Genomic DNA, 15,031 nt, shown 5'->3' on the forward strand with positions numbered 1-15,031 from the left:
TATTATAATATTCACTGCGTGATGCCAGAACAGCCAATAACGTCTTTGCTCCTCATCCGTCGGGGTTCTGGCGTGGCCAGGACAGACCATCCTGCCATCGTTCACTCTTTTCCCACCTGCGGTTCACCACTTTGCGAGTAGACGAGTATATTTTGTACTTTTGTGGCTCTCACACGGTCTCCAACACTCGCTGAGCCTGAGATTGGGCCGTGTCAGCACCACCCTTGAGGTGACCTCAGTGATGCCTGTGACCGCTCCGGTGCTTCAGTGTCACTCTGGATGGAATAATCCCAAAATTCACTCCTTCTCCGCAGCCAAATTTCTGCAGCTCAGCTTGAATTTCGTGAATTTTCTCATCCTTTACTGAAAATCTGCCGTCCGCTGCCAAGAACCAACGCTGCTACTGCGCAGCGCTGTCGACCTGTTACACAACTGCAGTGTCTTTGCTATATTTTGTATACACCCTGTGTCTGTGTAAGGTGTGCATGTGTGTGTTGGGGATGGCACCGTGTTGGTGGTTATGCAATATGGATTTGGTGATGGGGGGGCAGAGGCTACCCGAGGATGTCCTCGCACGGATTCCAGCCTGCAGACAGCTGTTGTTCAGCTCTTCTCTTGTTGCGTAACCTTTATTGCTGAGAGGGCCTTCATTACTTTACCTAACCCGCTCCACACTGCCAAGGATATAGATTATAATAAACTCATTTTAATGATTCTGAAGTGACAGCTGAGGAAATTAAAAGCTGCCTTTGCCAGTTACTGTTCAGTGGAGAAGCTGCTCCTGTGATTGATGATTTTCAGTATTAAATGAGCCACAGACCGACACTGTTGTGACTGACCGGTGTTCTTTCATTGTTCTGAGCAGAATATCAGGATTACACAGCAAACATGGGCCATATTTGCTTTTGCTCCATCGATACGTCTACAATAAAAAGAAGAAAAACAAAGACAATCAACTGAGCCCAAATGTTTGATCCAACCATGGATTTACCGTCGTGTAAACACTCTTTGCTGCCATTCTTTAGGTGATTGTTTAAAAGGTGTCAGAAGCTGTGGGGGAAAGATGAGTTGCTCTGTTTCTCTCCCCACAGGCAGTGAACTTCTGGCAGGTCCTGGTGATGAACGACGAGCACACAGAGCGGCGCTATCTGCTCTACTTCCTGCTGGGGTGGGGACTTCCTGCTCTGGTCATCATTGTTCAGGTCGTCGTCTTGCTCGGCGGATACGGATGGTCGATACACAGCGTGTACGGGCTGGTGCGAGGAGACGTGTGAGTGTGACGTATGCTAGCACCTGAACCTCCTAAAACAGTCTGGCTCTGTGGAGACGAATGTGGTCGCAGCTCAGATGAATTCTCCTCACAGCTCGAGCAAACAGAAAAACGCCTGAGCTGCTGATGTCATGTCAGGAGGTTGCTCAGCCAATCAAACGAAAGGCTCCATTCGTCTGGAGAAATTCCAGTTTCACTGAAGAGCTGAAGGGGAAAGTGTTTGCAGACTCCTTGAGTTCAAGAACAAAGTAGACGAGGGTGTTCATACGAAAAGTCCACTGAAAGCAGCTTCAGATTAAAAGGATTCTGTTCTAAAGTATATATTTATATTGGAATGGAAACCTTTTATTTGTCTTATATTGATTCATCCTGTGATTCAAAGGCGTTCAGTTCTGTTCTGGACGAGCTTTAGTGGCTGTTTTTCATGTGTAACCAAGTGTGCGAGTCAAGAACCAGTAAAACTCCTAAATCACATCTAAATTTAGCCGGTAGTTTTAGGTGTGGCTGTTATGAGTTCTTCCTGTGGTTAGTGCTGTGAGAGAGTACACAGGAGGAACCCAAGGACACAGGGGAGCCTTTAGCTTCCTCTTTGAGGAAAAGCTGCCCTCCTCTCCGGCTCTCTGCCCTCGGCTCTGCAGGTCACCGTATCCCAGGTTCCACCTCAAAGCTGAAAATGGGCTTTTGAAAGTAGGAGCTAAAATGAAAGTCAAACAGAATCATCTTAACTACAAAATGTTACCGATGATAATATTGGATGTATCATTGACATGTGACGCATGACTAAAGTGATATAGCAGCCAAACTTTAATCTGAACCATAAATAAACCAGCCTTTCTGTCATTGATCATGATAACAGACTTTATTCCTTTATTACTGTCACCACTGAGGGTGCAGCAGGATCTAATCTGTCCAGGGCCGCAGTCGTAACAATATTCCAGTTCCAGGGTATGGAACGCTCATCGCCGGGCTGTATCGCTCGGATGCAACGATACCGCGCTGTATTTGGCATACCTTGGCTTATGTTATGGTTAGAGCGCCCCCAATTATTAGTTAAATCTGTTATGCGCGTTTTATGCTCCCACGACAGCAAGTTATGTGAAAAGACCGAAGTCACACGACTGTTTTTAGGAAGTTAACAGCTTCTATGTGGATGTTGATGTTCCCAGAGAAAAACAATTTGCTCTGTTTAAGCAAATCCCGAGTTTTCCCAGGAAATTAGCAGGAAAGAATCTCTCTCCCAGTCGCTGACAGCGAAGCGGTCTGATAGTTCGCATTAAAGTGATAGCAAAGGAATTCTAATGTCCAACGCCCAGACATGAGCCTGAGGCTGCAGGGAAGCGGTTCGAGACGGACGCCCGTGTTTATGAGCTGCCGCTGAGCAAAGATCCGGAGATTATCTCAATGTTTGAGTCCATAAACAGCAACGGACTCTTATTCTCTGCACTGACGCAAAGCAGTGAGAGGAATCTCGGTCCTCCCTTTCAGGTGCTTCATCCCAAACATCTACGCAGCTCTGAGCACGGCCGTGTTGGTGCCTCTCATCTGTGTGGTCACGGTGCTGGTCGTCTTCATCCACGCGTACCAGGTGACTCAGCAATGGAAGGCCTACGATGACGTTTACCGTGGACGCACCAACAGCTCAGGTCTGAAACACACAACTGAACAAATACGCTGTTCATTTCTATGCATTTACCGTCTATACATTTAGTTAAATGATGTTTTTTATAAAAACAAGCAAACACAACAGACAGGATCCAGAGATCTTGCTGTGCTGGCTCAGGCCCTTGTTTCATGTAGCGGGTACCGAAAAGAGCAGAGCCTTTCAGAGATTACATGTTGTATGATGGCATATTGTAAATCTTTAAGAACAAAATAATGAAAGCACAAAAGAGTGAAAACCCAATTATTACCCAATAATTACCCAAACCCAATTATTAATCCGCTGAGGTCTGTATCCAGAGTCCCAGTTGAAATCACAGGCTGCTCCAGCATCAAGACGGCTTATAAAGTAGGTCAGGGACGGTCTTCCAGGGGCCCTCTGAGACTTGGATCAGGACGTCCGTCGCTCTCGAGTCGAGCACATTTAACGGTGGCAGAGGTGGAAAATGATGTCGCAGAGGTGCCCGATTCAGGAACCACTGACAGACAGTGTCCCCCGTATACGGGCTGACAGTGGGTCCGGGGACGTGCTTCCTCAGACCTCTGCCCACCCGTCAGCAGACCGCTCCGGTTGGAGGCAGCAGAACCTTCTCCAGACCATCCCAGGTTGTATGAGGAGGGGGGACGGTCTGTCACGCTCACCTGTAAAAGTCATCCACACACAACAGGAGGTGAAATTGACTCACAGCCATCAGAAGGGCAACACACTTGGAGCAGCCTCGTGAAATGTAAAACATTTTTTAGGATTTTGTAGGATGCAAATCAGCCGTGTTCAGCCATGAATCAATGCTGTCACTTGTAGTTTTATTGGGGTAATAATATGGGATGTTAAATGGCCGTGATACAATCTGCATACAGCATTAAAACTACAAAATGTATCTGCATTTCTTATATAAATACTTCTGTGTGTCCGTTATCACTCTTTGCTGCACTCTTTGGTCGTCTGTGAGAAGCAGGAGGCTTTAGCTCGTTTCGCTAACTCCAGACCCTCCCGTCACAAAGCAAAGCCCCAATTAGTGGCAGCTAATTGGCTGGCAGAGGCTGTGAGGTCTGTGGATGTAGTTGTGTCAGGAATCAGAACAGAGCTCGGAAAACTAGAGCTGATGGATGCATTAGCATCCAGACAACAATGCATCATCCATAACAAACAGTCGACCAACTAAAGGAGTGTTTAGCACCAGTTTTTGTTATTAGGGTTTTGAAAACTGTTCAAAAATACACACAGTGAGGTGTGAAAACCCTTCAATCCAAAAGTGGCCGTTTGTCTCTTTGAGGCCCCCAAAAGACCCAATATACTTATAAAGCTGATCTGACCCCACAGGAAGCTGCGTTTCTCCTCCCCAGTGACTCCCCCTGCATGGCGTGGACCACAGGGGGAGGAGGCAGCAGTCCAGCAGCAGCCTTCCAACGTCCGTCCAGCACAAAAACATTCGCTGAAGCTCCGAATCTGCAGTATTCCCACGACAGGAATACGTCCTGAGCAGAATAACAGCTGCTGCCTTAACTCCTCCTGGAGGAAACCAGCTGGGATGTAACGAGCTCTTCTACTAATCAGCTGTCTCATCTGATGGCTCATTCTTTAGTCATTCCGTTTGTCCTGCAGTTATCTGGTCTAAACGGAGAATTGTTACTCTGATTTTATTTATTTATGGCGACGAGGATGAGGTGTGAGCACACCTTAGGTGGCGTCCCCGTGGAGGTCACATTTCAGCGCGACACGTTCAGAACATGACGAGCACCGCAGACAATATTTATCCGACCTTATTTGTACAGATAAGGTCTGGGGGGCACTTTTAACCTGTATTTGTGCATTGGGAAATATCTATGATGAAGCCTCGATAGAAAGTAGGTTAACGGTGTCGCCGCTAGCTCGGAGAAGTGCTCCGATTGTGCACACATGCCGTGCACGTGTGTGTTCGAGTGGCATTGCTGAGCACAGTTTGATGAGTGGCTGCTGCCTTTAGAGGGAGTAAATTAGCACGAGGGCACTAAGCTGCTGGCAAGTGGCGCAATAGTGAGTTTGAGGGTTTTTAGGACGTCTTAACCCGAGTTTGCTCAGGGCAGCACTCTAAAGACTGCGCACCAAGTGCACGCTAAAGACTGCGTGCACGTGATTGTGCACGTGAATGTGCGTATCAATAGATGGCCATTGATCCATCAACCATCCCTCATGCTGTGTGTGGATCGGTGCCTCTTCAGCAGTGCCTTGTTTAGTTTTGTGTCGGTGTGGAGAGAACATGGAGCTCTGGAACGGTGGAACCGTGTGGAGAGAACATGGACCTCTGGAACGGTGTGGAGAGAACATGGAGCTCTGGAACGGTGGAACCGTGTGGAGAGAACATGGAGCTCTGGAACGGTGGAACCGTGTGGAGAGAACATGGAGCTCTGGAACGGTGGAACCGTGTGGAGAGAACATGGAGCTCTGGAACGGCGGAACCGTGTGGAGAGAACATGGAGCTCTGGAACGGTGCTTCAGTGTGGAGAGAACATGGACCTCTGGAACGGTGCTTCAGTGTGGAGAGAACATGGAGCTCTGGAACGGTGGAACCGTGTGGAGAGAACATGGAGCTCTGGAACAGTGTGGAGCCAACATGGAGCTCTGGAACGGTGCTTTAGTGTGGAGAGAACATGGAGCTCTGGAACGGTGTGGAGAGAACATGGAGCTCTGGAACGGTGTGGAGAGAACATGGAGCTCTGGAACGGCGGAACCGTGTGGAGAGAACATGGAGCTTTGGAACGGTGTGGAGAGAACATGGAGCTTTGGAACGGTGTGGAGAGAACATGGAGCTCTGGAACGGTGTGGAGAGAACATGGACCTCTGGAGCGGTGCATCAACCAGCGCAGCAGAACCGAGACCGTAACCTCCGCTCCATTAACCCCGACCTCCGACCTCTCTGCTGCCTCGGCCTTCGTGCTGTTCTGGGTCCTCATAAATACTGTGAACATGTTGCTGTCAATGATGTGATAGTTCATGATGATACGTGATGTGCACATGTTTGACTCCTCCCCTCTCGTTATCCTCAGAGGTTCCTCTGGTTCTGTACCTGTTCCTGCTCATCTCCCTGGTCTGGCTGTGGGCAGGTCTCCATATGGGCTATAAGCAGCTGTGGATGCTGATCCTCTACGTCATCTTTAACTGCTTGCTGGTGAGCTGGCCACCATATTTTTCCTATTATTCATGCACTGTACCTGTAGAGCTCATCTCGGCTAATCTTCCAGACCGTGGTTTTAACGGGGAATTAAACTCAGTATTTCCGTCTCACACCCTCGTGCACTCTCATGGTGTCCCACAGCTCTTTAAATCCTCACATTTGCTCACGTCATGGCGTGAGCGGGCAACTGGGTTACTTCGAACTTTATGGTCGGCCTGTGTTCTTGTGCGTGAATCACGAGAGGTCAGTTTAAGCTTTAAGGTGTCGGTGAAGCCGAAGGAGAAGAAGAGCCTGGCGAGCGTCACACCTCATGGAAACCTCTCTCTCTAACGGCCTTGTCTTTTTCCATCTTAATTTTCTGCTCCCTGCCTTTATTGCTCCAAACGTTGGAGGAGGTGGAGACGAGACTTTCACGAGATAACACGTATGACTGAATGCTCCCGCCGGAGAAGCCATAAATGCTGCTATCTTTGCTAATTCAACCCTCCCAGATATGTGGTGACAGGCTGGAAGGAGCTGCTTGGGCTCAGGTTAACTGCGTGAACACACTGCTTTGATGCAGAGATAAAAGAAGCACCTGACTTTGTTGGGGATTTAGCATCGTGGTGTTTGGGTTTCATTCCAGTTTTTAGCCCTGAGGTGTCACATGTGCAAGATTAAAGACTGTAAAAACATTCTTTAATAGCGTTTGTGTTCCAGCTGCACGGGGGCGACGCTTCAGGCGCTTTTGGTCTTCCCTGTCTCGTCCATAAACAGCTGCCGTCTTCTTCTGTCCTCCTGGAGGAGGCGGCAGCTGCCTGTAAAGTGTGCTGCAGGAGTTTGTCTTCACTTCTGGAGATATGTGGCGCGCACACGCCAAAGACAACAGTGCTGCCACATGGGGAACGTCTGCTGCCTCCAGAGTGAATAATGAAGGAAATGACATCAGCAGCAGCAGCAGCCGATGTCTCACGATGTCCCACAATGTCCCACAATGTCTCACAATGTCCCCTGATGTCTCACGATGTCCCACGATGTCCCACGATGTCTCACAATGTCTCACAATGTCCCCTGATGTCTCACAATGTCTCACAATGTCCCCTGATGTCTCACAATGTCTCACAATGTCCCCTGATGTCTCACGATGTCCCACGATGTCTCACAATGTCCCCTGATGTCTCACGATGTCCCACAATGTCTCACAATGTCCCACGATGTCTCACAATGTCCCACAATGTCCCACAATGTGACATCACACCTTTCAGCCGCTGACCTATGCTATGACGCCACCTGCATATATATGATATATTATTCTTTATTTTGTATAATTAGTGTTGCCCCTTTTTCCTGTTTTGTTCTTTTACGTCCGTTTTTTTGCCTTTGCGATGAGATGTGTGTCATGTTTACCATGAATGTAAACCTTCATTTATGAAGCATTTCAAAGGGAACCACACAAGGACAAACTACATTGACATGTCTGTTAGCATCAAGGCCTCGTCATAACTTTCATCTCGATGCTAACTTTTAAGCAAACTTTATAAATAAGTATTAAAAAGGGCCACTGAAGCCAAGCAGAAACGAGCCGATCTGTGTCTGCTTAAGCAGAAAAGAGTTGCGTATCGGACTGGAACAAACAGGTTGAAAACAAGAACATTATTCTTCAGAGCAGAAAGGGCCCCGAGTCCGTTTCACAGAGAATAAAGGAAGCCGTTCTGATGGATTTGCTGTTGCCGTGAGCCAAGAATGGCCGGAATTAGATTTGTGTGTGTGTGGGTCTAATATGTTTATCTGTAAATGAGAACGCTGAGGCCAGTCTGACGTTTACTGTTGTCGTATGACCTTCCATTAGGACCTAATTACATTGTTGAAAATGTGGCTGATATTCTTCTCCTTTCATTAGTCCTCGTGCGCTACCGTAGGTGCAGGTTCTCCATCTGGGTCTGGCCCGGGAAGGGTGCTGGGCCTGCTCCAGAGACACAGTAATGGTTTCAGGTCTTGAATTACAATGGGGGGGGGGGGGTGACCCAGAAGTAGTCGGGTAGCGGGACGTCCGGATCATCCAAACTGGCTCCCGGGCGTGTTCATGCTCCCGGGGCGTGTTCATGCTCCCGGGGCGTGTTCATGCTCCCGGGCGTGTTCATGCTCCCGGTTCGTCTCCATTTGTGATATTATAAAGAAAGAAGCAAAGGTTGCTTCACTTCTGAGGCTGGCCTTGTTTCCCCTGGTGTGAACGCGCTGTCATTACAGTTGTTGTTGTTGTTACGTTCCCACTGTGAATTTTCCATGAGCAGATTTTTCCACGTTTACTGTTTGTGGCTCCTGTCTCCCAACAGCTGATTACTCGGTCTCTCTAAACATCTGCAGATGTTCCAGCTGTGCACATGTGTGTCCGCGTGCTTTCGCTGCCTTAATGCTCTTTAAATATTGATGCTAACGTTTGGTCTCCTGCAGCGCTACTCAAGGGAGCAGATCAATGCTCCGTCTTTATTTCTCTTTTTGTCTTTTGTTCCTTCTTTGCATTTTAAATTTGCTGTCTCGTTGCTCTGCAGGTCTGTAGCGCATCAGGCCAAATTAGAGGACAATAATCAAATCACCCCCCCCCCCCCCCCATCATCTCCTGCTGTAAATCCTGGAATAAACCACAGCAGGGAACCAGCAGAATACTCCATTAGCATTAATATCCACCCACACTTCCGTGCCAAACTGTTCTACCTGGTAAAAATAGGGAGGGAGTGGACTGCAGGCCCCGATCTTGGGGGCAAGGTCACTGACCAGAACACATTTTCACTATAGTTATGAGGTCGTTGGTGTTTTCTTGCGGTCTTCAAGGTAAATAATGAAAAGCCCGATTGTGCAGGAATAATCCCCACATCCGTAGAAAAGTCACCAGGAGAATATTGACGTGGTTGTCTGGCCTGGATCGGCTGTGCCACCAAGATTTTTTGGTATTTAGGTCAAACATCTGTTTTTAAGGACAGAAAACGTTCCCCCTTTTTCCCAGTTGCTCTTTACGTTGCCACAAGCGAACCTCTTCTGCCCCGTCTTTTCTTCCTTCAGTCTGTATTTTCCATATCTACTAGCGTGACCTCTCCGCTGAGCCGAGAACACTTACATAACCGGTCTATGGTTCCCCGGGCTCCACAGGTTGCTAATTATCTGCTCTAATCACCTCACCATAGAGAACAACATGCATGGCTGTGTGTGAACACACTCCTGGCTGCTTCCACCTGCTGCGTCAATCATTGCAGACACCATTTTCATTCCTGCCTTATAAAAACAAAGTAGCACAATCTGACACCACCAAGTTCAGCTGCAGCCCCACAAATATCCCATTTTGTCGTTTTAGGGTTTGCTGCGCTGTGTTGTGTGCGCCTGCTTTATAGCCCACCCATAAACACGCAGTTTCCACTCACAGTTCCTGTTGTCTCCCCATAATGGTGATTGCAACCATCAGTACAGTTTATGACTGCTCTTGTAAGTCAACATCCCTCAGTTTTCATGGGTGGTGGCGATTGTTTTACTGCTCGGAGGAGCCTGCTGGGCTGAAACGGTTCTGTTAGCTGTCTGAGCAGCCATTCCTTCTGCTTCGTTGGACACGAATCAACGTACTGGACATGGCTGAAGCCTGTAGTTAGTGGTTACAACCATAGAAGTCGTCGAAATGGACGTAAAAAATGGTTAAAACTGCTTGTTATGTGTCAGTTTGTGAAGCAGACGCACTCCCATTTGTGCCACGTGCATTCCATCTCGGACTGTCGTCACTGACCGGCGCCGGCTGTTGTGAAATGCGGGCCGGACCTGTGGTATTTGGCGCCGCTGTGTTGTGGAGTAATTCTCAGCCTGGTGCTGTTGACCAAGAGGATTTGGTCATGATGCGGAGCGCACCGAAATCCCAGCAGACTGAGTGACGTCACGGCCTCAGAAATGCTGCTGCAAGCAATTACGTCAACAGACTCTGTCTTTGTTCCTCAGCTTAGGAATGGGCTTCGTTTCCAGTCTAAGTAGCTCTCCATCGCCACGGATACATATAAATATATACAGTATATATATGTTAGAAGGGTAGCATGTCTCCTGGACGCCACATCGGGGTCAGGGAAGAGTGCGAGGGGATGGATGAGATGTGACCATGAGGGGAATGGGACATTATTGTTGATTGGGCCTCTGTCTCCACAGGGCATATATGTGTTTGCAGTGTACTTCATCATGCACAACCAGCTGTGTTGGCCAACAAAAGCCAGCTATACTGTGGAGATGAGCGGCCATGACGGTCCCGACTCGTCCTACCAGGGAGGAGGACCGACGAGCGCTGGAGGTGACATCAACAAATCCACTCAGAATCTCATCAGCGCCATGGAGGAGGTAAAGCTGCCCCACGGGCGATGATAAACACCCCCTTTACCTGTCGTTCGGGCTTGTTTTTCCCGATATGTTTTGGCAGAATTTACCAATGACTTTTTTCACACTCATTCTGAAACATTCATTCTAAGAAAATTGGTGCAAATAGTTTTGAACATAAAGTAAAATTCTCCCTCAATAGTGAAAAGTAAAGTCCCAATTTAGGTGTTTTGAGTAGTAACACAACAGCAATAAAAGCAGCGTTGGGTAGCAATTTAAGTCCGTCCAGTTGGTAAAAACTGGTCCTAAATTTGACAGTTGCTACATCTACGCCCCCCCCCCCCCCACTCCTCTCACCACTTCAGAAATGATTTGCATCATGTAACCTTTGTGTTAAAATGTGCACGTTTAAGCTCATCTTCACAACTCTTCCGTGCTGTGGGCCCACGTCCAGTCCCTGCACCCTCACTGGCACATTGCTAAAGCACAGACACGCTAGCAGATCTATTACGTTTCCTTTTCCTGGGAGAATACCCTATAAGGCCTCAGACGGGGAGAACGCTCCGGAGGAAAAGGGGCAGGTTTACCATCTTTACTCCTGGGAATGTTCCCGCCCTGCTCTGCTTCTCTGCTTCTCCATTGCGAATGAAGGAATCTAGTAATCTTGTTTTATTCATGAGAGCACACTGATATTTGGCTGCTGCCCAGCACGACAAATAAGATCTCAGGGGGCCGGAGTAGCTAAGTAAGTGAGGATTTGTTGGAGGAATATTTGAGATAAATGTGATGCAAATGCAATAAATGGAGTGGAAAACAAGCGTATGTACTGTTGCGGTTTAAAAAGACAAACAAAGAATCTTTCACCACAATAAAAGTGCAGACGTCTCTGGTGGGACGAGTTACTTGGTGAACTGAATGGGGATGAAACCCTAACCTGACCTCCGACCCCAGTCTCACCCAGTGACCCCAGGGTGACCCTGCGTGGTGGCCCTCACACTTTGGGGTGCTCGGACAATGTGAACTCTGCTTGACCCTCAGCCTTCATAAACATGAATACGTGTGTGTGTGTGTGTGTGTGTGTGTGTGTGTGTGTGTGTGCGTGTGTGTGTGTGTGTGTGTGTGCAGTTGTCAGCAGACTGGGAGCGGGCGTCGCTGCAGCCTACCAGTCAGCCCAGTGGTGTGTTCAAATCCAGCCCGGTGGTGGGGACGTACACCACGGAAGGATTCATCAACAGCAACCTGGTCAGCACAGAGGAGGAGTCCCAGGAGTTTGATGACCTCATATTTGCCTTAAAGACCGGTGAGGATGCAGCGACACGTTTATCCGCATTCTCACTCATATATGTAACGTTTTCTACATCAAATCCATTTATTCTGCCTCGTGTGATGTGATGAAGACGGATGCTTTGTGAAGCCACCGGGTTTCCTGTCACCTGACTGCAGTGAGCCTGTACAGCAGCGCCGCTAGCGCGCTACCTAGAGAAACAGCACGTTGCTATGGAGATGGCGTCGGCTTTAGAAACTCGCAAATGCGGATTGGGTGGTGACGACCATGTTACTGACGAGTCGGTGTGTTGCCTGCTCGTACACGCGTGTGTTCCTCATGTATGAAGTGACCCAGTAGTGAGATGGTTCCGCCCGTCATCTCCTGACCCGCTGAGCCGAGCTGCTGCAGCATTTGAGACCTTGTGGAGGCCTGTTGGTGTGTTTTGCTCTGTGTAGCTGTGAGACGGCTGATTAAAGGATGCTGCTTTGGACCTTTGAAAGGTTGGGAAAGGTTAAAAGAATCCTGCAGAATTCTCATGCAGAACTCCGATGTTAACCGATAAACTGCCGGACGGACGGGTTGTTCCGTGGTCCCGCAGTGACCTGAGTCACCCTGAACCTACAGCCCGGTTTAACCTAAACCGCCCCGTCAGCAGTTACGATAATCCCCATCTCAGGGTTACGTAACTGGACCCACCCTGACAGGAGTCACCACGTAAGGAAGGTCTTCGTACTTGGCAGTGAACCTTTACCAGACACACACACACACACACACACACACACACACACACACACACACACACGTACACCAACTCTGCTGGGGGTGATGGAGAGCTAATCATTAACAAGTTGCTTTAACAACCTGAGTTTATCACATTAAAAGCAGCGTCGACACGCCTGACCAGCGGAGGCTGACGCCCCCGGCTGGTTATGTCATCGCAGTTACAGGTCATCTCACTGTCAACGTGCACTTTAATGGATAATTTACAGGCTTTCAGAACGTTCCATCAGAGGCTCGTAACATTCCTCGGATTAGATTCGGAGTTTTGCATCAGAATGCAGCCAAACAGGAAGTAAAGAATTCCACTGAAGGTTTTCCAAGCGCTCCACTCTGACGCCACGCGTCTCCTTTTCACTGCCGAAGCCTCTAAATCCTCAAACATCGGTGATTCCCTTCCTGCTCTTTTATTCATCGTTGTCCTAACGACTCTTGCAGGGACTGGCCTTAACCTCAGCGATAACGAGTCGATCCACGGGAGCCACGACGAGGGGAGCGTGACCAACTCTCAGATCGTGGAGCTGAGGCGGATCCCCATCGCCGACACACACCTCTGACCACCTGGAGGGATCCTCCGCTGCTCCGCTCCCAAACGTCACAGCCGTGGTTTTATGTCGGAAAACACTTTTGCACTAAAACCATTTTTTCCCCGTTTGTTTAGATGTTCGATACTGTATGTGATTTATTCTGTATATCTGTTTTATATATGTATTATAGATAGATATATTAGAACGTACAGGTTTGAAGTCCTCGGTGGGACCTTTTTTCTGGATGTAATTTGTCTTTTCTTGTAGAAAAGTAGGACAGACGCTCAACACGTGCTGAGGAGGGAAATGATGTAACAGTGGTAATAAATGATTTACTATATATTTTACACTTTGCTGTGCTGATTCCTAGTTGTGATCCATCAGACGCCAGCAGATGTGCACATCTGTTACATAAGTGGGGAGGTCACGTCGTGATGGCAGATCATTCACAGGAGCCTCACAAAGTGGGTCTGATATCAGCTCTGCTGAATCACCTCTGGAATCACCTCTGCTCTGCAAAGGATCATTCTTCTGTGTGAATCCAACATCTTTTTGATCCTTAAACTGCACTTTGACCTTTTCCTCCTGGGTAAATCCGACCTCTAAACCTGCCTGAGAGTGCAGCATGTTCACTGCCCACAAGTCTGCAGAGGGAAAAGCAGCAAAGATTCATCAGCTGCTGCCAAACTCTCAGAGAAGAAACTAGCGAGCTACTAGTTGTTTATTCCTACACGTCTCCCCCATCATAAGGATAAAGGATAAAAAACCTTATTGATCCCACATCGGGGACATTACACATTACAGCGGTAGCCCGAGGTGAACAATACAGAACAGTACTAAAAGAAAAAAATAAAGACTCTTATATTATGTACAGAAGGAATGTCGGACAGTGTGAAGAAAAATGAAGGTGCAAATACGACATTCCAGAGGTCGGATGATTAGTTAGTGCAAATATGCCAACCCTGGGTTATTGGTGCTACATTAAGAGTTGTAATCATGGCCAGTGACTCGTATCCACAGATCCTGGGGTCAGGGTTAGGGTTAGGGTAAGGTCAGGGGTCAGGGTTAGGGTTAAGGTTAGGGTCAGGGTTAGGGGTCAGGGTTAGGGTTAAGGTCAGGGGTAGGGTTAAGGTTAGGGTCAGGGTTAGGGTTAAGGTCAGGGGTCAGGGTTAAGGTTAGGAATCAACGATGGAGGCAACACAACAGATTTTCCATTCCTGCCTTTAGAGTGTGAAGGACGTCGTCTATTGGCCGTGTTATGAACGTCAATCGGAAGTGATCAGTCCAAATGAATCCGCCTTCCACTGATCTGCTGATAGAAGGATAGAGATCGACCAGAACATTCGGGGGTGTCCTGGCAGCAGCGGGAGGTGCCGGGACACCTTCAGAGCACTGCTGAGAGACCCTTGACCCATGAGGGTTAACCTAACCCTGACCCTGACCCCTAACAGTAACCCTGACCCTAACCCTAACCCTGACCCTAACCCTGACCCTAACCCTGACCCTGACCCATTGGTGGTACGCAGCAGAGGTTTAACATGGTTTAGCCAGACGCGCTTTAAGAACATGAAGACGATGAAGAGCTGCCCACCTTTCGTTGGCTTTTTATTCCAAAAGCTGATTTTCATCTCTTTAAACTGAAGCAAAAACGAGCAGAAATCTTTTCTGAACGATGTCCAAAGTCTTGGACGGACTAAATGTGAGTGTGTTGTGTTCCAAGAGCCGGAATGTTCTGTAGAACACGATAGAACCTGTCAGCAATCTGTTATAAATGAGAATGACTTTGTGTCCTTTATCTGACATTTAGCAACAGTTCATTATGAAGCCGCCTCTATTATTATCAGCTCAACAGGAACTGCGGGTTTCCGGAACATCTCAATGTCACCGTTCGACCGGCTTCACTTTGAGTCTGATGAATGGAAGAAATCCTTCCTTCAATTATTGTGGCTTTGAATCATCGCTTTAGGCAAAGCAAAAACCGGTCCTGACGTTTCCTGCGACGTGCGCGATTATGCGCCAGACAACAGTGGCGCCGAGCCGTTCTGAGCGGGACCGGAGCCGCTGA

General features: G+C 48.2%; 1 protein-coding gene across 7 annotated transcripts in view; it reads left to right on the forward strand.

The window, feature by feature from the left end:
• The window catches only part of adgrv1 (adhesion G protein-coupled receptor V1), a 69,471-nt gene extending 56,158 nt beyond the window's left edge, over window positions 1–13,313 (forward strand). For 4 of the 7 annotated variants that reach the window (XM_057034038.1, XM_057034040.1, XM_057034039.1 and 1 more), the window contains 6 exons: window positions 1,092–1,270; window positions 2,756–2,913; window positions 5,954–6,075; window positions 10,234–10,419; window positions 11,521–11,695; window positions 12,878–13,313. In XM_057034038.1, the coding sequence (XP_056890018.1) occupies window positions 1,092–1,270; window positions 2,756–2,913; window positions 5,954–6,075; window positions 10,234–10,419; window positions 11,521–11,695; window positions 12,878–12,996 (939 nt within the window). In that variant the 3' untranslated portion in view covers window positions 12,997–13,313. Of the gene's footprint in view, window positions 1–1,091; window positions 1,271–2,755; window positions 2,914–5,953; window positions 6,076–10,233; window positions 10,420–11,520; window positions 11,696–12,877 lie in introns of those variants that run through there. The other 3 variants (XR_008950730.1, XR_008950731.1, XR_008950729.1) reach the window with 2 other exon arrangements.
• Window positions 13,314–15,031: the final 1,718 nt, after the last annotated feature.

The sequence above is a fragment of the Takifugu flavidus genome, chromosome 5 (genome assembly GCF_003711565.1).
Source record: "Takifugu flavidus isolate HTHZ2018 chromosome 5, ASM371156v2, whole genome shotgun sequence".
NCBI lineage: Eukaryota > Metazoa > Chordata > Actinopteri > Tetraodontiformes > Tetraodontidae > Takifugu > Takifugu flavidus.